This window comes from Hyaena hyaena, unplaced genomic scaffold (genome assembly GCF_003009895.1).
Source record: "Hyaena hyaena isolate Hyena2069 unplaced genomic scaffold, ASM300989v1 scaffold_61, whole genome shotgun sequence".
In the NCBI taxonomy this organism is placed as follows: Eukaryota; Metazoa; Chordata; class Mammalia; order Carnivora; family Hyaenidae; genus Hyaena; species Hyaena hyaena.
In genome coordinates, this window is record NW_024080693.1 from 1,750,671 (window position 1) to 1,778,555 (window position 27,885).

The window sequence follows — 27,885 nt, forward strand, 5'->3', positions numbered from 1 at the left end:
GTGAACGAATCTCTGAAGATGCAGATGCCCTGTGAGGGCCCTGCGCGCGGAGTAAGGGTTAACAGTGGACTCGAGCCAGGGGACTTGCGTGGGAACCCAGCTCCAGCACGGACTAGCTGCAGGGCCTTGAACAAATGAAGTGGTTGAGTTTTCTCATCTGCAGATGGGATTTATAATAGCACCTTTGTCACAGGGTTGTAGTGAGGATTAAATCAATTAATATATGTACAGTGCTTAGAGGGAACCCTGGCAGATAAATGATGCCATGGGAATGTTAAATGCAGTAAATACAACGGAGAAGAGGAAATAGAGTTAGTGCCTGAGCGCCCTCCATTTTTCTCCTTGCCGGAAGCTGTGTTGATTTCCGTCAGCCTTTGCCTGTTCTATCTTCATATACTGGGAGCGAAGCAGTAACTTTGGGGGTCAGATAGAGAACCTGGTGTCTAGTTCCTAATTCTCTGGATGGAGACAGTGCCTCCTTGGACCCAGTTTAGAAACTCCTGTGCACCAGACATAGGTTCTGAACTTGATTGGATGGAACTTTTGGATTCCACAGCTCCCCCTTTCCAGGCACACTGTAGGGTGCACTTTGGGGCCCCCTGGTGGTTGAGTGGGGCCTTGGCACTATTCTGGCCGATGAGTTGTGCGCAGAAGAAATCTGTATCACTTCCAGGGCAGAGCATTTAATTACTAGTGGAAAGCCCCCTCTCCCTCTACCAAAATGACCAGGCACATCCCCACAGGGCGTTTTCATCAACTGGTCTAGGAGGAGGGACAGCATGATGGAAAGTGGTCAACCTGCTGGGTACGTAGCAAGAACGGGAAATAACCATTCATTGCATCAAGTCACTGAGAGTCACTTTAAGTCACATGGTTGTTTGCTTCTGCAGCAGAATCAGCTCTGTCCTGAAGATATAGATATTGTGAAGGGAAATATTCCCTTGTATAAATATTCACTTGTATAAAATTACCTCGCCCTCCATGTCCCTGTTTTGGGGCCCAAACCCTCACCAGAGTGGAATTTGCACAGTGTGAACACACTGTCGATAGCCAGGAGGTGGTTTATGATTGGTGGACGTCTTATATTTTATGCCTGAGATTTGCTTCCGTTGGACCTATAAGGTCTCCACATAGCTATTATTAGAACATAAATTGGAATAGACTGCTTTGCAGTGACAGGAATATAAAAGTTGGTAACTTAGAGGCACTTCATTTTGAAGCCATTTGGACAGCTCCCATTCAGGTATTACAGCAGAGGAGTTATAAGAAGTGATGGGGAGGAGGGGGTGGAAAGCAGATGTGACGACTTTGAAGGCTGCTCGCATCACCCTGAGGGGACCCCAGCCATCTCAGTATTTACTACATGATGAGTGCTGAAGGAAGGCAGATGCTTTTTAGCACATCAGTGTCCAGTGATGGTTTTCTTGTAGACTAGAGAAGGGGTGGAGTAAGGTCATGGTGTAGTCAATTGTTGGGTGTGGAGCTGGCCAAGTTCAAAATCATAGATTTTTGTAGTGACTCCTCTCAATCGCCCTACAAAATGTTTCTTTGCCTGCTATGCACCATCTTCGTAAAGGCTTCATAGTGTAAAGTCGATGCTCTTAGTGCATGTGGTTTAAAAATGTTTTTAATGCTTCTTTATTTTTGAAGGAAAGAAAGACAAAGCATGATTGAGGGAGGGGCAGAGAGAGAAGGAGACACAGAATCCGAAGCAGGCTCCAGGCTCTGAGCTGTCAGCAGAGTCTGATGTGGGGCTCAAACTCATGAGCCATGAGATCATGACCTGAGGCGAAGTCGGGACACCCTACTGACTGAGCCACCCAGGTGCCCCTGCATGTGGGTTTTAATAAAGACCGTGCTCCTAAGAGCAGTGAAAGGTTGAAGAAGCCGGAGAGGCAGCATGATCAGATTTGCATATAGAAACAACTCTGCAGTGTGGAGGCTGGATGGTGGACCCAGGAGTGGGTGCAGACAGACAGGAGGCTGCTGGAGGATTCCAGGTAAGAGGGGACACTAGTTTGGTCAAGAGGATACTAGGCTGTGGTGAAGAGGGAGAAGTGGACGGACACCAGAGATGCAGAGGAAGGAAAATGACTTATGGGTGCGTTGGATTCTGGGAACAAGGATAGTCCATAGGGTTCCTGGCTTGGACAACAGGAGGGATGAAGGTGCCATTCACAGAGCTGGACGTGGTGGGTCACATGTGGCCTGTGAATGTGACCTTATTTGGACAAAAGGCCTTTGCAGGTGTACTTAAGTTAGGATCTTGAGAGGAGATCCTCCTGGATTTTTCCAGGTCCTTCTAAGAGGAAGGCAGAGGGAGATTTGAGACATGTCAGGAGAAGAGGAGAAAGCCAAGTGACGATGTAAGGAGCGCAGCTACAAGGTGAGTGCCTCGGAGCCACCTGCAGAGGGAGGAGGCAGGGAAGGAGTCTCCTCCCCCCGCCCCCCCCATCTAGTCTGCAGAGGGAGCCTTGGTTTCAGACCTCTGTCGTCTGAAGCCATGAGGGAATAAACTCCTATTGTTTCAAGCCACCAAGTTCGTGGCAGGAGACGAGATGATACCAATTGCTACAAAGAAAAGGGGCATAAGGGATACAGTGAAGGGGTGGGCTTGTGTCCTGGGAGGCCAGGGCAGCCCACAGTGGGATCTGGAAACAGACAAGGGAGCGGTGAACAAGATAAAGTCCTTGCCCTGCTGAAACTGACATTGTAGAAGAGGAGATGGAAAATAGAAGAAGCCAAGTGGACTTGTAGGGGGCTGAGTTGGGGTGAGCAGAGTTGAGCGCAGTGGGGGAAGAGCCATCAAGCGAGAGGGAAGACAATCACAGGTTGAGGGGGTGCAACACACATGGAAACGCTCTTGGTGCATGGAAGGTTCCCGTCGTGGCCAGAGCTCTGGGAAGTCAGATTTGCTTTGCGCTAATGGCACGAAGCGCTTCAGAGTGGTCATGGAGCAGGACCGGGTGGGCAGAAGTGTCTGTGAATGGATGGGTCAGCCAGGTCAGGGGTAAACATTTTACTCTGTAGTGTAAAAAGAATAATCACACAAGCCGGACTGCCTTTTAAGAAGTGTCAAAATTGCGTTAATAACAGCAATAAATATTTATTAGCTGCTTAGTCCGTGCCTGGCACTGTTCTAGGAGCTTTAAATTATTAACTAATTTAATCCTTTCAGAAACCTTATGGGACGAGCCTATTGATTTAATCTACTTACAGTTCAGGAAACTGAGACACAGATAACGTGCCCAAGGTCACACTTCTGGCAGGAGGTGGCGCAGCACGGAGTCCTTCACCGCTGCGTCGCCTTTCTCTAGGTCTCTTGGAGTAATATTAGAAAATATTAGCGAGTAACGTGCATTATAACCTTAATGGAGTGCATTATATACGTGAAGGGAAATCTCATTTCAAATATCTTAATGTAACACGTACTATTAGATTCTTGGTCGTCAGAAGGCAGCTTAGGTTTTCCAGACAACTCAGGACTTGTTTTGTGTTAGAATTCTTAAAACATCACACACCGAGTTTCCATATTAGCCTAAAGGATTAGATTATTAATGGGCTAATGATTTATGTCAAAACCTTAGCCGGTAATGTGCTGAAGCCTTTAAAATATTGCCAATCTGGAAAAACTCAAACTGAGCATGGATGGCAGTAATTCTTCATGTTTTATGGTTTTTGCTGCTCTGTGTCAGGTTCCAGTACTCTGCGTTTTATTCTCTTTGTTAGTTTGGAGCTCAGTCTGTTAATGACTGATTTTCATTGAACTTAAAAAAAACAGACTTCACTTTTTCGAGCAGTTGAAGTTCCTGGTGAAATTGAACAGAAAGTGCAGGGATTTCCCATACGTGCCTCCGCTGGCCACTCCCCCCGCCCCCGACCTCAGCTTCCTCCACCACCATCAGCATCCCCCACCAGAGAGGTGCACTTGTTACACACGGTGAGCCTATACCACACATCACCGCCCAGGGTTCACTCCGAGTCCGTAGTTTACATGAGGGCTCGGTCTTGGTGGTGTGTGTCTGTGAGTTAGGTTAGGACAAATGTGTAATGACAAGTATCCACCATAACGGCGTCATACAGGAGTCTCACTGCCCTAAACATTCTCTGTATTCTGCCTATTCACCCATCCTCTCCACCTACTTTCCTGCAAACTATGATCCTTTTTGCTGTTTCCATAGTATTGCTTTTCCCAGAATGTCATATAGTTGGAATCATACAGTATGTGCATTAAAGTTCCTCCATGGTTTTTATGGCTTGATAGCTCATTTTTTTTCTCATTTCATTGTATTTAATTAGAAGGTTTTTAATGTTTATTTACTTTTGAGAGAGAGAGAGCATGAGAAGGGGAGGGGCAGAGAGAGATGGAGACACAGAATTCAAAGCAGGCTCCAGGCTCTGAGTTGTCAGCACAGAGCCTGACATGGGGCTCAAACCCATGAACCATGAGAGGCGAAGTCGAACGCTTAACTGACTGAGCCACCCAGGTACCCCAATTTTATTTTATTTTGAGAGAGAAACAGAGACAGAGACAGAGAGAGAATCTCAAGCAGGCTCTGCACTGCCAGCATGGAGCTGGATGCGGGGCTCGAACTCATGAACTGTGAGATTATGACCTGAGTCAAAACCAAGTGTCAGATGCTTAACCTACTGAGCCACCCAGGTGCCCCCCCCTTTTTTTAAAGTAGGCTCCCTCCACATACAACGTGGGGCGTGAACTCACCACCCTGAGGTTACAAGTCATGTGCTCTACTGACAGAGCCAGCCAGGCGCCCCAATAGTTCATTTCTTCTTAGCGCTGAATAATCTTCCATTGTCTGGAGGTGCCGCACTTCATGTCAGTTCCTCCCAGGTTTTGGCAGCTGCAAATACCGCTGCTTTAAGTACCCAGGCACAGATTTGTGCGTGGATGTAAGTTGCTGACACGTCTGGGTAAACACTGAGGGGTGTGTGCGCTGGGTCATGCAGACTGTGAGGCAGAGAGAGTGGCCCACTTCTGAGTGACAGCTCTGCTGTAGGAGCGGGACACCGGGGAAGGGGAGAACTTCCAGCCTGCCCTTCCTCTGCCTATACAGGGCCTGGCGTTTTGTGTGCCGTCCTGAGCCTCCACCCTCTTGGCCACGCTTGCCTGGAACTTCGACCCTGCAACCCGTCGCTGGGGCTGCAGGCGAGAAACCCTGGCGAGCTGCCCCTCCTGGAAGGACACGCGGCAGCAAGGGGGCCGGAGGAGAAGGGGCCCTGCGTGCTTGGAGCCACCTGCTCGGAGCGCCTTCCGGCACCCAGAACTTGGAGGGAGGAGGGCGACGGGCTGGGGCTCAAATGCCAAGTTTTAATAGATTTTCTCGAATGAATGTATCTTTGTTTTCCCTATGCCCTTAAGATAATTTCCTTAAGATAAAGGTAAGACTGTAAACAGTTGGCTTTTAAAAAATAATACTCCCAGTTATGCTTGTTTCTCTGAGGAGCAGGTTCGCAGAATTCCTCCTTGCTGCCAATGTGGGATTAGAACCCTCTGGGGAAATTTTTTTTTTTTTAATGTTTTTTATTTCTGAGAGAGAGAGAGACAGTGTGAGCAGGGGAGGGTCAGAGAGAGAGAGGGAGGCACAGAATCTGAAACAGGCTCCAGGCTCTGAGCTGGCTGTCAGCACAGAGCCAGACACAGGGCTCGAACCCACGAACCGTGAAATCATGACCTGAGCCAAAGTCGGATGGTCAACTGACAGAGCCACCCAGGTGTCCCAGGAGACGTTGTTAATAACAAGTTCAATTTTATGAAGACACGAATTCTCAAAGTATGGTAAATAGCTACATCTGCATCCATCCATCTGTCTGACTATTTATCTATCTATCTATCTCTCTATCTATCTATCATCTATCTATCTATCTATCTCTCATTATCATCTATCTATCTATCTATCTATCTATCTATCTATCTATCTATCATCTACCTATCGTCTATCTATTGAGAGGGAGAGAGAAATTGCTCTAAGGTTTACAATATGCATCTTTACACCTTCAAATAATACTGTATCACTTCAGGTGAATTATAAGAGCCTTACAACAGGTGGGGACATGGGTGGGGAAAGAGCAGTAAACCGAGTGTTATGGCAAAGTAGAAAGATTGTCAGCTAAATATTGGAAGAGAGAGAAAAAAGGGAAAAGTAGAATATGATCACTGATTGTTGATCAGATAATGGGTAAGAATCAATATGTATCTTTATTTCTTTATTTTTGTGAGAGAGAGAGAGAGAGAGTGAGCATGAATGGGGTAAAGGGGCAGAGAGAGAGAATCTAAGCAGGCTCCATGCCCAGTGCGGAGTCTGACTCTGGGCTCGATCCCATGACCCTGGGATCATGACGTGAGCCGAGATCAAGAGTCAGACGCTCAACTGACTGAGCCCCCCAGGCGCCCCAACACCAATCTTTAAAACTGAGGTGCCAGATAGTAAAAGTTCAATGAGTTTTTCTCACTTATGCCTAATAAAAAGTACAAAAGGTACAAATACCAAGGTACCCAGCGGACCCAAGCACAAGTTTTCCTAAATAAAGAAAGTAATTTTAGAGAGAAGTTGACACACCACATCACAAAATACAGTAAATATGATACACACAGTAATTATAACAAAACAACATGAGAGCATGTGACAAAACATATCAATAAATGTCAATGAGCTTAATTTTGACTAAACAGCTCTTAAAGAGAATGAGTAAAATCTGAGAAGATATGGGATGATGTCTAGGATATACTGTTAAGCAAAAGAGAAAAGTGCAGAAGAATATATACTCATTTTGTGTAAGGAAAAATGGGAAATAAGGAAACATACATGCATCTACTTATTTTTGCAAAAAGAAACAAAGGACAAACCAGAAACTAATAAAATGGATTATGTACAAGTCGGGCAGAGTGGGATGGAAGCACTTTTCTGAGTATAATGTTTTGATTGTTTTTGATTTTTTGACTAATATTAATGTTCAAATTATTAAATAATTAGATGAAGTGGTGGGAGTAGAATTAATTCAAGTGACATTTAAACATAGTACTTTGACTATATACCCTCACTTCAAAAAAAAAAAAGAAAGAATAAAAGAAATGCAGGGCGCCTGGGTGGCTCAGTTGGTTCAGTGTCCGACTTTAGCTTGCGTCATGATCTCGCAGTTCATGAGTTCGAGCCCCGTGTCAGGCTCTGTGTGGACAGCTCAGAGCCTGGAGCCTGCTTTGGATTCTGTGTCTCCCTCTCCCTCTCTGCCCGCCCCCCCCCACTTGTATGCATGCGCTGTCTCTCTCCCTATCAAAAATAAATAAGTAAACTTACAAAAAAAAAAAAGTTCAAATTAATATTGAACTCTTTTGAGTAGGTGTGGTTTTCAGAGTGATTTATAAGAATAGCAATTCTGAAACTATTTTGTGATTTTTGTCTTTTTAGAAACATTAACAAACATTTTTTTTTCTATTTTAGAGACAGAGAGCATGAGCGGGAGAGGCAGGCAGAGGGAAAGAGAGAGAGAATCTCAAGTGGGCTCCACGCTGCTGAACTCAGAGCCTGATGCCGGGCTTGATCCCATGATCCTGGGATTATGACCTCAGCCAAAATCAAGTCTGACACCCAACTGATTGAGACAGCAGCACCCCCCCTCCGCCACCAAAAAAATTTTAAAGTAATCTCTACATCCAACATGGGGCTCGAACTCATGACCCTGAGATCAAGAGTCATATGCTCTACTGAGCCAGCCAGGCACCCCTATTTTGTGTGATTGTGAATTGATAGTATTGACAGCAAGGGTTCTCGATGTGGACATTGGGAGATATAAATATAAACTATTTCCAAGTTCACATTCTCCCAGATTTGAACAGTAGAAGTCCTTCAAGCTGGCTCTTGTGTCTTTTTTACATCATTTATCTTAGCGTTTCCTCTCTTTCTGGTACAAGACCTCCCATGCTTACTTTGTATATTCCCTTCCCTAGCCCCGTAATCAACCATTTCTCCAGGAAGCCTTGGTCGTTTTAGTGGGAAATAGTATTTCAAAATCAGAATCTGAATGCTAGATGTGCCCCTTGCTATTAAATGTCACAGGCTTTTAGGCGTTTTTGGTGGACGATGTGAGGAAATTGACAGAGACACATGCATGCGAGCACAAGGAGATGTGTATACATATATGTGTCTACATGGATACATGTGTGCACGTACACACACACACACATGCACACCTCTGAGTTTGTGCTAATGTAACCAATTCCAATCCAACTACACAAGGTTCATCCTTGCCTTCTCTAAATAAAAAATCAGCCCATGAGTGCATTAAAATCTAAACGGACTGACTACTCCTATTAAAGGGAAGAAATAATCAGAATGCAGATCCCCTCCAGCTATATGTTTATGACACATATCACAAATACAGGAATACAGAAGACTTCCGAGAAGGGTAGAAATATATATACGACACACAGACTACTGGCATGTCTCTGCTAATGTCAGACAAAGTGGGCGAAGGCAATAAGCGCTCCTTACACATTAAGTGGAGAATTTCACAATGTCAAAGAGATTTGTCCGCCATTAAGTAACAGCAGTTCTAAATCTTAACGTGTCCAATAGCTTTGCTTCAAGACATGTAAAGCAAATTAATAGGACTAAGCCAAGAAATATACAAATCCATAATCACAATGGGAGGTTCTAACGCCATTCTCAACAACTGACTGGAAATGATAAAGAAATAATTATATAAACACATATGAACATATAAAATATCTGAGCAAAATTAAATTTGGCTTAATTAATAAATATTATAGTAGACCCAATAATGACATAATAGATCTCCTACTTAAATGGATATATAGTCTGTCACTGGCAAGTTTGGCTTTTTTCCCTGACTGTTGACTTGAATGCCTGGATATTTTTTTTTTTATGTTTTATTTATTTCTAGGAGAGAGAGAGAGAGAGAGAGACAGCGTGAGCAGGGGAGGGTCAGAGAGAGAGGGAGTCACAGACTGAAACAGGCTCCAGGCTCTGAGCTGGCAGTCAGCACAGAGCCCGACGCGGGGCTCGAACCCACGAACTGCGAGATCATGACCTAAGCGAAAGTCGGACGCTTAACTGACTAAGCCACCCAGGCGCCCCTGCCTGGATAATTTTTGAGTGGAGTTTCCATAGTCGTACGATCCTCTTGGAATGTATAGTGGATCAATTTCTTCAGTTGGTAGCAAGAAAGGAAAGTTGGCTTGCCAGGCATCGTGGTCCATGCTCTCATTCTGTTTCTCTCCCTGGGGGAAGTCGGCTGACTATAGCTCACTGAATATTATTTAATCAGATGGACTTTATGCAACAAACCTTTATGACACACTCATTCTGAGCGTCCATTGGGAACTTGAAGATGGAAAAGAAATAGCTCCTGCCCTCAGGAAGTTCATGGCACAGTTGAGAAGGGTGGAAATGTGTAATCAACCAGAATTCAGGGTGGTAAGTACCATGTGCACTGTGTGGAAAGGGAGTTATGAGAATAAAGAACATTAAAAAAAGATGTCTGCCTCAAGAAAATCAGACTCATGAGATCTCTTTGCCTTCACTAGTAATTCCATCAGGAATCATTTGGTTATAAAGAGTGGACACTCACACTAGCTCAAGTCAAAGAAATAATTTATTGGAAGGGTAAGGGGCACTTCATGGAACCCAAGGACAGTGAGGGAGGCCAGCCTCAGGAGAGGATACAAGTAGGTGCTGGGAGTGTGCGACCTTGCGCTTCTCTTTCCTCTGCCTCGAAGGCTGAGGTGGCGGGGGCGGGGTGGTGGTGGCCACATGGCTTCGCTTCTCACTGCTTCTGTGTCTGCTTCCCGCAGTCAGCAGGCTGGCTTTGCGTTGGCCTGCACACGGCTGCTCCAGTCCTGTGACTATGTAAGTCACACCGCTGCTGGGGAGTGGTCAGGCGTCTAAGTCTCATGCTTTTGGCATTTGCCAAAAGCAGCAGCTGGGAACCCGCTTTGGGTAAGACGGCTGTGGGCAGGGATCATGAGTGTGGTCTCTTGCCTGTTAGGCAGAGGCTGAGGGGCCAAACTCTGAGAGGAGATGTGGGCCATGTAGGGAACACACCTGTTCAGATGGGTAGACCCTGGGTTTTCAGACATCTCTCTACAGAGCTATTATAGCCATGACAGTGGGGAGAAAAAGTACTTATTTTCACAGCTTCTATCTTGAACTTGCCAAGATAAATCTGTGGGTGAGTAAAGGCTACATACGTGACATCTCTGTCAATTTTAGCTGGGATTATCAGTGTTCATAGGGATTCCATGAAGGATGGGATTACCACTGCAGTGGTGCATGCAAAGTGCCAAGGATGGTGCTGGACCTGTAACAGGAACTGGAAAACGGGACGTGCATCTTCCAGCATCAATTCCCGCCTTCTCTCTTCCCAATAATACTCTGCTTTTCCCAGCCATGTGATTTCCATGGGATTGGTCTCACATTCAACTATGGAAGGAGAAATTGGCTAAACTGTTAACATAACTCATCCCCATGGTCTTAGTGATTGATTGTAGGGTGGGCATATGAAGCAGGTCATGTCAGAAAGATTCTCTCTTAGACCTTTGAGTTATCTGGGAAATACTCTCTCTCCCCTCTGAACCTGGACCATGGAGCATATAGACCTTGAGAGCAGCTGGCAGCCATTCTAGAAACAGGAACAGGTCTGTGGGAATGAGTGAGTAGGTTAATACTCACTGAAGTAGAGCAGTGAAGTGGGCAGAGGCACATACACTTTCTGGACACACCACTGATTAAGCATCTCAAAAAAAATTTTTTTTAAAAATTTTTAGAGAGAGAGCAAGCAAGTGAGAAGGGTGGGAGAGAGAGAGAGAGAGAGAGAGAGAGAGAGAGAGAGAATCCCAGGCCGACTCCACACTCAGTGCAGAGTGGGGCTCCATCCCATGAACCTGGGATCATGACTTGAGCTGAAATCAAGAGTCAAAGAAGTAATTTATTGGAAAGGTAACGGGTACTTGATGGAACCAGCCAACTGAGCCCCTACATCTAAATTTAACATGGCAAATCCATAACACTTGATTTCTGTTCCTGTAAATGGCCTGCTCCTCCTCAGTATGTTAGGTCAGGATAAGCAAGGCTGTGGTACAGTAACAAAGAGTCCTGACTCTCAGTGACTTAAAACAATGGAGATTAACTTTTAAGCTGCACGTTGAATGCAAGTCAGCAGGAAGCGCTCTACTCCACATCACCCTCTGCCCACCCAAGTCTAATTTCCACACAGCATGTGGTAGGCTGAATATGGCCCCCTGTCCCTAGTCACCATTTCCTAATCTCCAGAACCTGTGAATACATCATGTTACTTGGGAGACGGGTCTTGGCAGATGTGACAAAGGTTACAAACCTAGAGATGAGGAGGTAGCCCTGTCTTTGTCGGTGGGTCCAATCTAATGCTGCATGCCCTTCAAAGTGGAGAACTTCTCCCAGCTGTAGTTAAAAAGATACAGGAGAGGGGTTAAGTAGAAGAGGTGCAGCAGGTGGGCACCCGACACCTTGTTGCTGGTATGAGAAGTTGGGGGTTGTGTGCAAGGACCCCTGGGGAGGCTTCTAGGAACTAAGGGTGGTCCCCAGCTGAGAGACAGCAAAGAAATGAGAACCTCGGCTCCACAAACACTTAGAACTGAGTTCTGCCAGTAACCTGCATGAGGCTGGGAGCAGACTCAGCCCTCCAGCCCCCAGAGCGGGGCCAGCTTTCCTCCTCATGAGACTCCGGGCAGAGAAACAGCTGAGCCATGCTAACTGCCGGCTCTGCGACAGAGAGACAATATATCTATAATGTCTTAAGCACAGGAGTTTTTGGTATGTGATATGGCAGCAATGGAAAATGAATGAATACAGCATCCATAGCCATGTTTTATGAAACATAAATCAAATTATGCCACTACTGTGCTCAAAACCCTCTAGCATTTTTCTATCACATTTGGAGTAAAATTCAACTGAGTTACTGAGGCACATGTGGTCTGACTTCTGCATGCTTCGACTACTCTTTCCCTTCCCCATATTTTTATTTCTGACCCTTGACTGCACCGAGCTCCTCCCACTTACTTGCAACCCTTCTTCCCTTGGGTGTTAGCATGGCGACCTCCTTCTTGCTGGTCAACTTAGAGCCCAAAGGTCTGAGAAGCCTTTCTGAGCACTTAAAGAACCAGAGTTTCACTGTCACAGCTCCTTATTTTCATCCTCTTCAAACATTTGGCGTTTTCTTACGTGTTTATCTGTTGTCTGTACCCTCCACTAACACATGAGTTCATTGAGACCGTGGACTTTGTCTTGTACACAGCTGTGTTCCCAGTGCCTAGGGTCTCAATAAATATCGAGAGAATGAATTCAGTCAGTGGGACATTAGATTAAGTCTCACCCAAAGGCCTAAAAAAAACAGTGAACCATGCTAATAAATTCTTTTATGATTGCAACCAATTTGAGTTGGGGATTCTGTAACTCCCAACATGGAAATGCCTAATGGGTACATCCTTTGTTTTTCTCTTCGAGGAGTTTTTAGAACTCTGTCAAAACATGTCATCATGACAGTTTTATTCAGTATAACAACAGACACTTTAAAATTCGTGTTTATAGCCAGGGCCTCTCCTACCCTCCGCTCTCACCCTTCTGTAGGGTAGGTGCTCCGTAAGTTCTCCTGTAAGGAATCGCTGGGCTGAATGACAGCGGGAGGGCTGTGTTCCTGATGTTCATAAGCCACCAGGCTCTTACAGATACTCAGATTCTGAAATGTACTGTATTAAAGAAACAAAAATGCCCACAAGGACAGAGTAAAGTACTTGGACAGTAGGTCCCCTCATAATGGTCTTGTCTATTTGTCCTACACCATTAATTATCAATAATCCCAAAGTACTTCTCTAGCCAGAGGGAATCTACTGTGAGATCAGGCGTTGTAAAAAAAAAAAAAAAAAAAAAAAAAAAATTAACAGCAGTGAATGCTAAATGAGCACAACTTATGTAAATAATCTTAATAGCAATGATAAGAGAGATAATTGTTTACAGGTGTCATTTCCTGGGGAAGAAAAATTCACCTTTTCTCACAGGAGGAAATGCTAATAGTTTCATTAAATGTATGAGCCCTAATTAGCACACTGCTGCTCTAATTACTGTGCCAGCCCTGAAATCACATTATTTTACTCCTTGTCCTTTCTAAAGCAGATCCATGCACAATCAGATGCTTCTACTTTCTTTATTTGTGTATATCTTGGCAGGGCTTTGACATTTATCTTGAACATGATAATGTCTCTTCCAAAACCATGCAATCAACAGCCTCTCATACTTAGTCTTTGTCCACTCCCCTCCCCCCCATATACACACATACACACAGACACAGATACATCTCTCCTTGTGATGTAAATACAGCCCTGAAAGATTACTAAGAAGTTAGTTTCCTGACAAACTGCTCTTGTTAATCTTCTAAGCCTGTAAAGAGTTTTGTTTTTTAATCTCTTTTCTACAGCAAGAACAGTTCACATAAAATTACTAAGGGCTCTTTAGTATCTGTCTGACTCATATAAGTTTGTTCTTCAGACATTTTTCCTTGACATTCTAGTTTGGTAATGATGACAATGACGATATGCTATGGCTCCCACCTACTGTACTTACCATGTGCAAAGTATTTAGTCTAGTGTTTTAAATGTTATCTCATTCAATCCATTCACTGACCCCATGTGTAGATTATTATTGCACTTCCATTTACACACAAAGAAACTGAAGCTGAGTCTAAGTGGCTTGCCCAAAGTCATTTAGATCCGTTCTCTTTCCTTCTCTTGTGGGGCTTCAGTTATGCTTCCGAGATACAGTGACAGACTCTGATACATCTCATGCTTTTTCCTTTTTCATCTTTTCCTCCCAGGCTTTGGTCAGGATATTTTCTTCCAATCTATTGTCCGGTTGATCAATTCTCTCTTCAGCTGTGTCTAATTTGCTATTTAATCCATTACTGATTAATTTATTACAATTTTTAAAAGTTTGAGAGAGTGCATGTACACAAGGGTGGGAGGGGCAGAGAGAGGGAGAGAGAGAACCCCAAGCAGGCTCAGCTCTGTCAGTGCAGAGCCCCATGCGGGGCTTGAACTCATGAACCAGATCATGACCTGAGCAGAAGTCAGATGCTTCACTGCTTCACTGACTGAGCCACCCAGGCACCCCAATTTATTATGCTTTTCGGTTTTAGTATTTCTATTTCTTTTTTTTTAGGGTTTTCAATTCACCTCAGTTCTCCATCTTGTCATTTACTCTCTTAAATAAGCATAGTTAGTTTAAAGTCTATGCTTTACCCTCCAGTATCTGATTAGACTGTGACTGTTTCTATTTCAATTCTGTTTCAGTTTTGTTTTTCATTATTCCTGTTTTTTAATATTTTTTTAATGTTTATTTTTGGGGAGAGTGCTAGTGGGGGAGGGACAGAGAGAAAGAGGGACAGAGGACCCAGAGCAGTCTCTGTGTTGACAACAGGGAGCCTGATGTGGGGCTCGAATTCATGAACCATGACATCATGACCCGAGCTGAAATCAGACGGTACTGCAGAGTACATACTCCTGGTTGGCTTTGATTTCGTGCTATATATTATACATTTGGAAACCTAGAGATAACTTGAGGCCATGGATTAAGTTATCACCCTTCAAGGCAGTCTTACATTAGCTTTTGACAGGCAGTTAGGATAACGGCTTCCACTCCTAGGATAAGGTATATAGCCTTTCTGGTGTGTCAGTTCACTGGCTAGAACTCTCCACACTGGTTGGACCACGATTCTTATGTTTCCTCAGCACTGTGAAGCCTCTGAAGTCTCTGTTCAGCTGTCTGCTAAGCCATACGCATACGCAGATTGGGGATTAGCCAAGGACCCAAAGGGAACTTCTCTCTCTTTTTTTTTTTTTTGCAACACCCTCCTCTCTGGTGCCCTGCTCCTCCAGCTCCTCCCAAATCCCGGCCACCTTAGCTATGAACTCCAATCCATTTCTTTCAGTAAGACTGCCATTCTCTGCTTGAGCCCCGCTTCCCTGTGCCATGGTGTGGAAGTCTCTAAGAAGAGAGCAGGGTGAGATCGGCAGTCTCCTGTGTGCGTCCCTTCTCTTAAAGTTTGTCGTCCGGGTTAGGTGCTGTCAAATACTCAGTTTTGGCTAGACCCTAGTTTTCTTTTTAACGTATCTGGTAGGCAGTATCCTAGAATGGCCCCCAACATTCCCACCCCCTGGTGAACATGCTCTATGGAATCTCCTCCCCTTGAGTAGGAGTGGGCCCTGTGAATACAAGGGATGTCATTCTCATGATTATGTTACACTATCTGGCAATGATGAAGGGACTTTCCTGATGATGTAATTCAGGTCCCAAGTCAGTTGATTTTGAGTTAATAAAAATGGGGATTATCCCAGGGGGTCTGATTTAGTCAAGTGAAAGGCTTTAGAGGCAGTCGGCCATGTTGTAAAATGGATGAAGAGGAGTGGCCTCCAGGAGCTAATGGCTTCCTGCAACCACAAGTAATTCAATTCCGCTACCGATTTATTTTTTGCCATAGAATTGTATACATTATTTCATATAATTCTTTAACCAGTTCTGATTCTGGGATTGTATCTTCTTTCACATTTTTTTTTTTTTATGTGTTTTTTGAGAGAGAGGGAGAGGGAGAGAGGGAGAGAGGAAGGGAGGGAGAGAGAGAGCAAGTGAGTGAGCAAGCAGGGAAGGGGCAGAGAGAGAGGGAGAGAGAATCCCAAGCAGGCTCTACACTGTCAGCACAGGGCCTGATGTGGGCTTCGATCTCATGTACCATACAGACCTTGAGATCATGACCTGAGCCAGAGCCCAAGAGTCAGACGCTTAATGGACTGAACCACCCAGGCATCCCTTCTTTCACATTCTTAAATCATGTATTTTTTATCTTTCTTAATCAGGTTTACCAGGTGTTTATTTTATTAGTCTTTTCAGTCTGCAAATATGTGAGTATAGCGTCCAACTTCGGCTCAGATCATGATCTCGCAGTTCATGGGTTCGAGCCCCACATCGGGCTCTGTGCTGACAGCTCGGAGCCTGGAGCCTGCTTCGGATTCTGTGTCTCCCTCTCTCTCTGCCCCTCACTTGCTCACACTTTGTCTCTTTCTCTCTCTCAAAAATAAATAAACATTAAAAAAAATAAAAAAAAACGACTTCACAAAAGAACCTTCCCCTTCTCTCCCTTTCTTTTCTTTCTCTCTCTCAATCTTCTGATGCTGGTTGTGACCCACTAAACTGCTTTCATATTATACTATAGTTCTATTATCTGCACTTGGAAAAACAATCGTATAAAGCAAATTTCTAAGTATTAAGTTAGCTGAAAAGGTTTGAGATGAGTTTCAGATCCCACTCTTGAAAGACGAGACAAGAGAAGCAGCATTTCAACCGCTACATGCCTGGTGTCACAAGCCAAACCATTCACGTCCCGGTCACTCCTATCCTGAGTCTCTCACTTATCTAAGCTGTTGGTTAGGCTTCCGGTGCAGAGACCATTCCCGCGGAGTGCATTCAATAGCTTAAGAGCTTCACAGCTTTCTACAGCTTTCTAAGAGTCAGCACAGAGTCCTGGAGGCCCCACGGCCAGCTTCTTCTATTTAGAAGTGTACCGGTCTATTTCTGCTTCAAATTTTAATATCTGCTTTGGACAGTGTAGCAGTCAAGCACACGTGTTATCTATAAACTCTTACCAAAATAGATACCACCCGTCTTCCCAACTTACTGGGGATTGAGAATTTAATCAAGAAGTGCAAATGACTCAAAAATGAAAACAAATAGCATATATCTCCTGGAGGATAAATCCTGCTGATTACAGCCTTCTAAATCTAAACTAGAACCCTGGGGTTCAAGTAAAACAAGGAAGCAGTGATCAAACCAAATTCCATGAAAAAAAAGAAACTCCTTCAACATTACCAAGTCCAGTTAAGACCTTGCCACACCCCTCTTTAGTGACTGGACGCCATTTAGGACACATTTCATACACTTCAATAAGCTGGCTCTTGGTTTCTGCCCTTCAAAGAAAGGAAACACGTTCACCTTGTGTATTTTAAAAGAGCTTTATTTAGTACATAATCTCCGTACAATTGAGTACAACAAATTATAAAAGCTCTTTGTAAGATTTTACCCTTAGGATGTTAAATACAGAAAATCAATTGCCAATTGCCACAAGACAGCAAGCCACTCTCATCTTAAAAGCTTTTTTCCATCAACAGATAAGCACTCTCTTCTAGGTCAAAAGGTTGCCATATAGAAATCCTATGAGAGAATGCTACGCAACGTACAGGATCTGAGAACGTTTTAATATCTTCCTAATAATCCCAAGGTTTGAAGGAAATTTAAAAAATGTAATATTTCTATGTTAACTCAGGGAGGTTTTGGCCAAAGGTGAGCTAAAACTGGTATGTCTTCAACTAAGTTCGTGTGGAATCAGAATAAACATTTTTAGTTAATCATGAAGTAAAGATGCAGACCGGATGAAATATCTACACATATCCTTGCCATGTGGCGGCACCTGCCCAACACACATACACACCCACACACGCATGCACACGTACACACACGCACACTTGGCGGATCTTACAAAGTTCAAGAAAATCATCTTTAAGTGACAACAAATGGCCTAGGTAAATACCTAAGTACACATCTGGCTAATATATCTGATGAATCCCTATTTTTCAAGTCTGTAATAAAAGTGACTGGAACTTTTCAACTATGGTAGGATCTCTGTTAGCCACTGTGATCAGGGTCAGTCATTTCATCAAGTCATTTAATGAAGTGAGTAGGTTTAGGCAGGATTCATAACTTTAAATGTATAACTGTCCATTCATTTACTAACCTTCTGCTGTGAAGCCAAGGCCCTTCCTTTGCAACAAGGGTTCAGTGATTGCAGTTCTGTTCTTGTGTAAATTACACAAATAATATGATTTGAGTACATCTTAATACCTTCTCATCAGTCTAGACATTTTTAAAGGTGGAATAAGGACTTAAATCGATAAAGCAATCTAAGCTTAGAAATGTTCTGGAATCTTATGTTTTCCCAATATTTTGTAATTTTTCCAACCACACCTAATGTCTTTAAAAGCAATTTTTACTAGCAACTCAACCTTTATCATATCTTACCAAAGCATTCAAGTTAATTTTCCCAGAAATAACCCTTTCTTTCATATACCCTCGTCTTCTCAGTCTGTGTTGAACAGCGTACTCCCAGGAGGAAGCGGAACCTGCAGAGAAGCTGTGCACGGGCACAGCGCTCACAGGATGGAGCATATGCCGCAGGCGGACACTGGGCAGCGGTGGGCAGTCGGCTTCCAGGAGGGACGGGGACCGCCGGGGAGGCCGGTGGGTCACATTAAGTGGAGGATAATTAAGAGCACTTATTGTACGTAGAGGTCCTTCTAAATGCTAACTCTGAAGCAAAATCGAGTGGTTATTCTGTCCACGGAAACCAGCCACAACGTGAGGCCATTACCAAATATTAACAGAGCGGCCGAGACCTGCGGGCGGGGAGCGAGGACTGCCCCAGGGGACGAGCCGTGGCTGGGTAGAGAGCCAGGAGTCCGTCACTCTCCCTCTGTCCTCCCATGGACTCCAACAAGAGGGGCACAGAAGAGATAGCTGACGAGCGCTAGGAATGTCTGACCTGACTTGTTGACAGATTTGGTCATCAGGACATGAACATGTCTACCCTACAGGGTCACAGTGTTTTAGGAAGAGCAAATGTGTGGATTCTGTCCTGCAAGACTATTTTTTTGGCACTTTATATTTTTCACAGAAGACTGAACACTATGTTTTGGCCAGTGGCACCGGGACTCTGAGGAAGATTACGGCGTGCCGCCATGGGGGGGAGGGGAAGCATAAACATTTAAGTACATGTTTCTTGTACTGAGACTCTACGTACCCATGCTGAGATGAAAGCCTACAGAAATACTTAAAATAAAACTGAGATACATCTGGAAGGTAAGAGAGGACTTTAAAAACAAAACTACACAGTTTAACATGTACCTTACATGTGCTTCGTTTCAATTAAGAGTAAGGCACTCGCTGAAGGATGTACTGACCCGTGCTGTCAGCCACGCCGGGCATGCATCATCACTGGCTTAATTAAAGTTTTAGTACTGATTACAGTGTTTTATTATTGTATTATCCTAAACTGCAGTGGTCTCCAACCTTATTAAGGGATACAGGAAAGACATAACTCAGGAGTTTCAGCTGCATAATTTAGTAACCCAGCCAGTGTCATTTTTTTTAATTTAAGTTTTGATTTAAAAAGTCGAGTATCCTGGAGTCCAACGGGACAGTGTAAAATTTCTTTTTGAATACTGTTGAATAAGTAGTAACTGAATAGAAAATCATTTAAACATGTGATAGATCTGTCTCGATGCCTGGGGCAATTTACTTCAATACAACTGCAAGGAGAAACCTTTAAATCATTTCCAACTGGCAAGTACAGGGGAGAAAGCTAATTTCATTAGCCATCTTGATTTAATTAAACATGCAATATGCTTTTATCAGCAACTTTTACATGTCCCCATCGTTAGAAATTAATTATAAAAGCAATTATCAAAAAATTTTTGAACATGTATACACAATCTCTTTGTTTTTTTACAAACAAGCATGACTTACAGGCACTTGGTTACCTTTTAGTAAGAAAAAGAATCCCGCTACTCAGGCCCTCACAGCAAGATTGGAGACCACAAATCAAATCTGGTATGAAAACGCTCTCTGCCAAAAATACTGTATTAGTGAGTTAGTTAAGATACGTTTTAAAAATATTCAGACTTTGCAAGGTTCTAGGCTGTAAAAAATACAAAGGCTAAAAACAAAAAGTTTACAAAATTTTGCAAACCTGGTAAATTTAAATGAGTAAGAAAGGAAGAAAACTGTTCTTACTTGCAGGATAGGTTGAGTAGTATCGATAGGTTTTAAAATAACATGAAACAGTAACAAATTCTGCTTGGCTACATAACAGTTTTGCTCCTTGAAGGACTCACGATAAGGAATTTGTCACACTTTTCTGTATCCGGCACTGAAACATGCACCCGCGTGCGTGTACAGACGCAGACCCACACGCACGGGTAGGAGGCATATGCGGACGTGCGAAACAGCACAGTTCAGACGGGGCGCGACAAAGGGTTTTAGATATATACAAAGGCCTAACATGATTTTTTTAAAAAAATATTAAAAGCATGACAGTTGGAAACCGTTATAAAAGTTTTTAGGTGAAACAGGACGATAAAGGGCTTTTTAAAAAGCCACCAATTGTTCTTCACTAATGAAACAATGTGAGAGAATCGTATTCCGCATCGCCTTGATTCAATGCGACCACAGCGGTCTGAAGCCAGTTAGCTCGGTCAAATCCCAAACGGCCTCTGGGTTTGCAACATGATGTGTGTCTGTCCAGGCTCCTATGGAACACTTCCTGTCCTCCCCACCACCCAAAATTCCAGATCACTCTTAGCAAGCTGAGAACGTTTAGGCTACAGAACGTTAATGAAACAGGACAAAAAAGACTGACGCTTGTGTGAGATACTCTCCAGGACGGTAACGCTTATGTAAACATCCCTACAGCTTACTTATATCACAGCTTTGTGGTACAGGCTACCCTAACGACATATGAAATGTTACCTGTTGAGTTTCATCGGGATGGAGTTTCACGTATCAAAAATAGAGAGTGAACAGAGAGCTTGGTTACTTGTTTCTAGAGAGCTTGTAAACATGGAATGTTTTGTTCTGGAACACTCTAGTGAAGTATGCTGTGTAGGGTGGCAGGTTTCTCTTTATCTCTTCGCAGAAGCGAGGGTGGCCTGCAAGTTTCAAATCGGGATCATTCTCTCCTGGGCCATCCATCATCTAAACCAAAACAAAACCAAATACAACTTGGGAAAAACTATATTTATAGGAGACAAGAGAAGAAGGAACAAGTTGGGCGTGGGCTTCGTTGAGAGTGGTACATTAGCTGCGCGTAAATCATACTATTTCAACGCCAGTGGCTGCTTAACAGTGATCTGGCCCACCTCTCTGCCCTGACAAAGTATAAACCATGGCTGGAGAGTTCAATGTCACTCGCTTATCCCCTTTAAGGGCAAAGCAAGAAGCAAGCGTGGATCCCCTTGTTCTTAGGAATGTAACACGCTGTGGATCTCACAAAAATACTGAGAAGAATGACTAGGACCAGAGGAAACCCTCCAACTCAGCAGGCGGCCTAGTTAGAAAAAGTTACACACAAATCAAAATTTAAACGTGTGTCTTTGGTCTGTACCTCCCAGGAGTTCCAGATGGTTATGGACAGTTACTGTCCTTGGGCACAGATCTGAATCTTGTGTTCTACCCCCTCTCTCCCCACCCCCCAAGACTTACTGAGGCATAACTGACATAAATTGTATATACTTAAGGTATACAACTTGATGATCTGATACACATGGACATGGTGAAATGACTGCCACAATCAAGTTAATTCAAACATCCATGTTACTTAAAGGGACAAACCTGCAGTTATAAGGTGACTGAGTTCCGAGGCTCTGCCGTACAGCTTGGGGACAACAGCTAATAACACTGGACCACATACCTGAGATTTGCTGAGAGAGGAGATCTTAAGTGTTCTGAATCTCAAATTCTGTACAGTCTTTTCAGTCGAGTTTTTTTCTCCCCCACCTGTTTCTTAAATATCTATCACCTTTTATACCAGATAATTATAGCACACAGCACCTCTAAGGGTGAAAAGCTTCTACTTGTGCTAATCTGAGACCTGGCAGGGCCCCGAGAACACTCGCCGCAGAAGGCTGGAGGGAGAAATAGTTTGTTTTTCTGCTCTCGAGTGTAGACTTGGCCACAGAAAGCCATCTTGGTGGCATGGTGCCAGTGGGCAAAGGGGACTGATGGGAGCGGTGCCTGGAAGGGGAGATGGGGGCCCTGCTGTCATGGTCATACTCATGTGCCAGCCAAAATGATGCTCTGGGGCAGTGGAGTTAAGAGGCTGAGGTTCTGCTTTGAACGGCAAAACCTTTTAAAATGAATTTTAGGGGCGCCTGGGTGGCTCAGTCTGTTAAGCATCTGACCGGCTCAGGTCATGATCTCATGATTCGTGGGTTCGAGCCCCATGGTGAGCTCTGTGCTGACAGCTCAGGGCCTGGAGCCTGTCTTTGGATTCTGTTTCTCCCTCTCTCTCTGACCCTCCCCTGCACACTCTCTCTCTCTCATAAATAAATAAAACATTTAAAAAAATTAAAAATGAATTTTATACAGAGCTTTATGATACAAATCAGCTAAAGACAGAGCTGCTCTATTTAACGTGAAGTTGGGGCCTGAAACCCCCTTATCTGTCCCCTCGCTCAGCCTCCACGGCCGTCAGTGAAGTGCCAGAGCCAGGAACTGTGTGGGATGCTGTGAGATGGGTATTTGATTCCCGACATCATTCTCTAATGTACAGAGTCAGACTGCCCCTCCCCCCACAAGTCCCGCACGGGGCGAGAGGACATGCTTACGTGCCCATTGGCGATGTCCAGCAGGTCTCGCAGCCGGCAACCTCGTTGGTGCCTTCGCTCGTAGCAGATGCTGTCCTCCAGGATGACGTAGTCCGCGCCGAAGGACCTCAGGAGGGCGTACACATCCTCTGGGGACCTCTTTGCGTAGATCTGATACACCTGAAAAGCGGGATGAAAGTGGCATAGGGGAAAATACCACTCAACTGCCAGGGAGTCAGTGGAGGAGTAGCTAACAAGGTAACATCCCACAGCGGCTTCCTCTAAGACCCAGGCCCCTAGCTCCCCAACGGAGCTAGGCCGCACTTCCCATGCGGCCCACTTGCTCCTCTGCAGTCCTGGGGCGTGGGGGGGAAATTTCCGAAAGACTACTGTAACCACTCAGCTCTGGGAAGAGGAGAGTGAGCCATGCTGAGTACATCTGGCTTTAGACGCCAAACAGATGTGGATTTAGAATGTGTTACTGGGTGTTATTCATCTGTAGGTGCCCATTCTAAGGATGCTTCCCTGAGGTAGATCAATAGCAGAGTAGACACAATCTCCATGTTTCAAAAGGGTCTTTTCACACAAAAAGGTCCATCGGATATGACAGTATGGTTTGGGGGCCCTTTACTTGTGAGGATCCTCAGCCTCTGACAACGGCAGTTGTGGAAAAGGACCGCCATAGGGTCCTCGGTGCTAGGCTGCCCCCCACTTGACCAGAAGGGGCCCCAGCCTTCTTTCTCGGGCTTCCTGGAGCAGAAGCTCCCGCAGCACCAGTGGCAGTTCAGTGGGGGCACCTCCTTCCAGTTCCCCAACAGCGTCCCGTACCTTAGGTGACAGCACAGAGTGTGTGTGTGTGCGTGTGTGTTGTGGGGGTGGCGGGTGGAGCATGGACAGGGTGCTGACTCCTCCCCTGCACACTGATGTCTAAGGATGTGTTTCTGACCGAAGAGACTAGGCGCCGAGGGCTGGTGTGCCTGTAAGACAGCGAAGCACCAGGGAGGTGGCTCGCTTCTGCGACAAAGCCGGAGGCCATCCTCGCCGTCGCTTCGCAGTGGCCTTGCACTGAAGCCGTTCCCAGGACTTGAAGTCCATGACTGAAGACGGGTGCCAGGATCTTAAGGACACGTTCTGTCAGAGCACAAAACTGTCCCAAACAAGGGCTGGATCTTGGAGAGGGTGGCGCGTGGAGGGGCCCCCTGTGTGCCTGAAGCGTCCCCTCTGCGCCTTCTCCGGAGTCTGAGAGTCCGGGCCACACCAGCCGCCTCCCACCTGCACCCCGGGTCCGTGGCACCGGTGCCCTCCCTGCTTCCTCCAGCTAACATGGGCCCATCTCCAACACTTGCACCAACTGAAAAATGCCCATGCTCACAGGAATCTAGGTTCAGAGGATTCTCATAAAAAACAGGGGACTTAGTAAAAATCATGTGCTTTTAGGCTAGTTAAATCTCATGCCAAAACAAGACTTTTCAGCAACTTTTCAGCTACTAAGATTACGAAATGACTCATTCAAAACACGAAAGTCTGAGCCCACTGCTGGAGGGCTGAGGGACACCGGTACTGCTCTGCACTGCTCGCTGGGATGTATCTGGTATGATCTGTACGGAGGGCAGTTTAGGACTGTCTAGCTCAGTCACAAATGGCCATACTTTCTGCCCTATTTTATTTCATCTATAAGAATCTTTTTTTTTGGGGCGCCTGGGTGGCTTAGTCGGTTAAGCGTCCGACTTTCGCTTAGGTCATGATCTCGCGGTTCGTGGGTTCGAGCCCCGCGTCGGGCTCTGTGCTGACTGCCAGCTCAGAGCCTGGAGTCTGTTTCAGTCTGTGACTCCCTCTCTCTCTGACCCTCCCCTGCTCACGCTGTCTCTCTCCTAGAAATAAATAAAACATTAAAAAAAAATCTTTTTTTTTTAATAGTTCATTGTCAAGTTGGTTTCCATATAACACCCAGTGCTCATCCCCACAAGTGCCCTCCTAAAAATATGGAACACTTCACGAATTTGCATGTCATCCTTGCGCAGGGGCCATGCTAATCTTCTCTGTATCGTTCCAATTTTAATATATGTGCTGCCGAAGCGAGTACCATCTCTAAGAATCTGATGTACAGACACACTTGTATCTGCGCACAGTGATACACATACAAGTCTACCATTTGGAACACTGTGTACATAATCGCAAAAGACAGGGAAACAGCCTAAATGGTTAAATAAAATATGCTATGTCTGCATAACAAAATTTTTGTAGATTTAAAAATACAACGCTGATAATAATGGATATGGGGGGCGCCTGGGGGCTCAGTCAGTTAAGCATCCAACTCTCAATTTCGGCTCAGGTTATGATCTCATGGTCGTGAGATCAAGTCCTGTGCTGGGCTCTGCTCTTATGATTCTCTCTCTCTCCCTCTGCCCCTGTCTCCCGTTCATGCTCACTCTCTAAAAAATAAAATTAAAAAAAAAAAAAACGGAAGGGACTAGTTAAAAAAAAATAACGATATGAAATGAGCTGTGAAGTATATTAAGTGCCAAAGAAACCAAGATTTAGTATGTTACTTCTTTAGTAAAAGAGGGGGAAAGAATATGAATGCAGTGTGTATGCGTGTGTGTGCACGTTTGTACATGCGCGAAATGCCTGTGGAAAGACACACAGCAAAGCACCTGTCTCCTGTGATGGGACCAGTAGCTGGGAGAGGGTGGGATGCAGACTTTTCACTGAGTCCCCTTTTGTTTATTCTGAAATTTGAACTATGTGGCTACGTCACCAACACACACACACACAATGGTCCGTAAAATAAGTGACCTGTGTGCCTCTACTCCTTTTCTTTCCCTAATCCAAAAGCTTGGAGGGTTTTGTTCCTAAGTGTTCTTTTCTGTACACCTCAGCTGTTTTTCTTGTTACTCTAAGCAAGAGGAATAGATATGTTGCCTTTAATGGATGTGGGGCAGGGCAACGCCTGGACTCGGGGCACAGGCCCCGTGCCTCGGGTCCGACCCCAACCCCCCGCCCCCGATGACCCACAGCGGCCGGGAGCCACGCCGGCCCACCAGAAGCGAGGGAAGGTGCAGATGAGCCCTCACCGCCTTGGTCCGCTCTCTCAGGCTGTTGTCTTCGTAGTGCGGGTGGTTGGTTAAGGTCCTCCCCGTGCACAGCTTCACTCCGGCCAGCAACTGCATGCTCCCCGCAAACACGGCCTTTCTTGGGGTGTTGGTGCTAGAAGATTCAGAGTCTGAATTAACTCCACTGCCAAGAGCTCCTCAAAGACAGCAATGATGACAACACGGCGCTCCCAGAATCACCCGGCTGCGTCAGGGAGGGCTGAGACTTCGGGGGAAAACACAGGAGGCTGCTGGACGTCTGCAAATTGTTTTGTGAAACCTCTCCTGTCTGTTCCTGACAATGGTTGGGAAACTTCTAATTAATTCACTTCTCTGATGGGTTTACTCTTATAATGAATGATCTTAGGATGTAGGCATCTCCTGGCTAAATCCCATCATCCCCTCCCACTCTTGCTCCAGAGGGCCAGATTCTGACAAAAAGGAACTTACAAGACTGTCATTCTGTTTTGCATTAAACTTAACTAACAGCCTGCCTAAAGTAAAAGAAATTGTAAAGCCAGAAACTGCAGCTAATCACGAGTCAATTCCAATGGGTTTTATCTGAAACAAGAAAAAAGGTCACAGATATCATGATAATGAGCTTTCCAGAAAAAAAAAGTCAGTAGAAACAAGAGAACACAGAAGATTCTAAAAACGCAAAAACTTATCACTCCGTATGGGGATGTACCCCGCTTCTGATGTGGAAACACCAGTATCTCCCATGCTCCTCTCCTTAGCCCTGATTACAAAAGTCTGAGGAAGCTGAAGGAACACGGGCACTGTGGTGTCATTAAATCATGGTCTTGCTAAGAGCCAACAAGCTGGGGTTCTCTGCCTCTCCAAGGGGCGTGAGGGACAAGGATGGAAGATCAAGGGAAGACCCCCTGCTTACAGTGAGCCTGTTTTTCCTTTTCCCTCTGGAAAAAAAGAATCTTAGTAGTTGATTTTAATTCCCTTCCAGTTTTTGGAGACCTGGGAGCGCCTCGCAAATCAGCGAGGTGTCAGTCTATCGGGAAGAACCCGAGCGCCCTTCTAGAGTCCTCAGTGCAGTGCTTCCTGCAGAGGGCCGCCCGCCCCCCGTGTTGAGAAAAGAGCGGCCCGGCCTTGCTGCGGGGAGGGAGAGGATGCAGAGGGTTTTGAGTAGTCTTGCTGAAATTATTAAAACTCGACATACTCTAGAAAAAGCCAGAGCAGGCCATTCTCCTTGGCGTTTTTGGAGTGATCAGGGCAGAAACCTACCCAGGTGCTAAGTTCCTAAGAGAAGCCACATCACATTCCTGTATCGCACGCGGATGATCGTTTCCTTCAGCGCAATGCTAAGACCAGGTCTCAATGCCATCCAACAAAGGCCTCGTGGTACCTCCTACCGTTCACGCTGCAACGCTCAGAACTTACTTGACGGACTCAGGTTTTCTAACAATGACCCTCTCACTCGGATGTCAATGGGCTTTCTCAAGTGACGAAATGTAGACGGAAAGCCCATGGGCAACAGAAACGACAGGTGACCTGCGTCCTCCCTTACGCACGCCAGAGCCTAGCGTATGGACTAGTACAGAACAGGGTTTTCAGTGAGCCTGACTGTGCTGGGTGGGCGGTTATCGTTCTAACAAGCAGACCCAAGAGCGCAAGAACCAACAGATGTTTGCTCTGCCCTCTTGAACTGGCAATTTACAGGGAGTTCCCGACATCTGTCCCATGTAGTCAGCGGGTCAGGAGAGTTTCAATGACAAAATGTGAAGGTGCAGTCCTCCTCAGCGGGAGATTTTAGTTTAATTCAACTGACACATAAGCACTTAGTCTGGGCCACCCGTCCTGTGCCACCCTCGTCACGGCGCGCCAGGCTTGCAGGAGTCCCCTGTGGAAACAAACCCTAAGAGACTCCTAACAATGGAGAACAGACTGAGGGGTGCTGCAGGGAGGTGGCTGGGGGACAGGCTAGATGGGTGATGGGCATTAAGGAGGGCACTTGTGATGAGCACTGGGTGTTGTGAGTGATCAGTCCCTGAATTCTACTCCTGAAACCAACACCTTGGGTGTGTTAAGGGATTTAAATAAAAATTTAAAAAGAAAAAAAACGGGCACCTGGGTGGCTCAGTGGGTTAAATGTCCGACTCTTGGTTTCGGCTCAGACCATGATCTCACGATTTGTGAGTTCAAGCCCTGCATCGGGCACTGCACTGACAGCACGAAGCCTGCTTGGGATTCTCTCCCTCTCTCTCTCTCTCCCTCTCTCTCAAAATAAATAAACTTAAAAAGAAAAGAAAAAAGAAAATGAAAAAATGGAAAACTTGAAAAAATAATTGCTAAAGAATAAATATGGACAAA

The 27,885-nt window shown here is 45.2% G+C and overlaps 1 protein-coding gene and 1 non-coding gene across 5 annotated transcripts in view; both read right to left on the minus strand.

The window, feature by feature from the left end:
* Positions 1-17,052: 17,052 nt before the first annotated feature.
* DPY19L3 (dpy-19 like C-mannosyltransferase 3) overlaps positions 17,053-27,885 on the minus strand; it is a 78,637-nt gene continuing 67,804 nt past the window's right edge. For 3 of the 4 annotated variants that reach the window (XM_039231915.1, XM_039231914.1, XM_039231917.1), the window contains 3 exons: positions 25,543-25,675; positions 22,490-22,648; positions 17,053-20,858 (listed from right to left, as the gene is read on the minus strand). In XM_039231915.1, the coding sequence (XP_039087846.1) occupies positions 20,697-20,858; positions 22,490-22,648; positions 25,543-25,675 (454 nt within the window). In that variant the 3' untranslated portion in view covers positions 17,053-20,696. The remainder of the gene's footprint in view (positions 20,859-22,489; positions 22,649-25,542; positions 25,676-27,885) is intronic. The other variant, XM_039231916.1, reaches the window with a different exon arrangement.
* On the minus strand, positions 24,445-24,551 carry LOC120231742. The gene has a single exon (XR_005528400.1). It is a non-coding gene; the product is annotated as a U6 spliceosomal RNA (small nuclear RNA).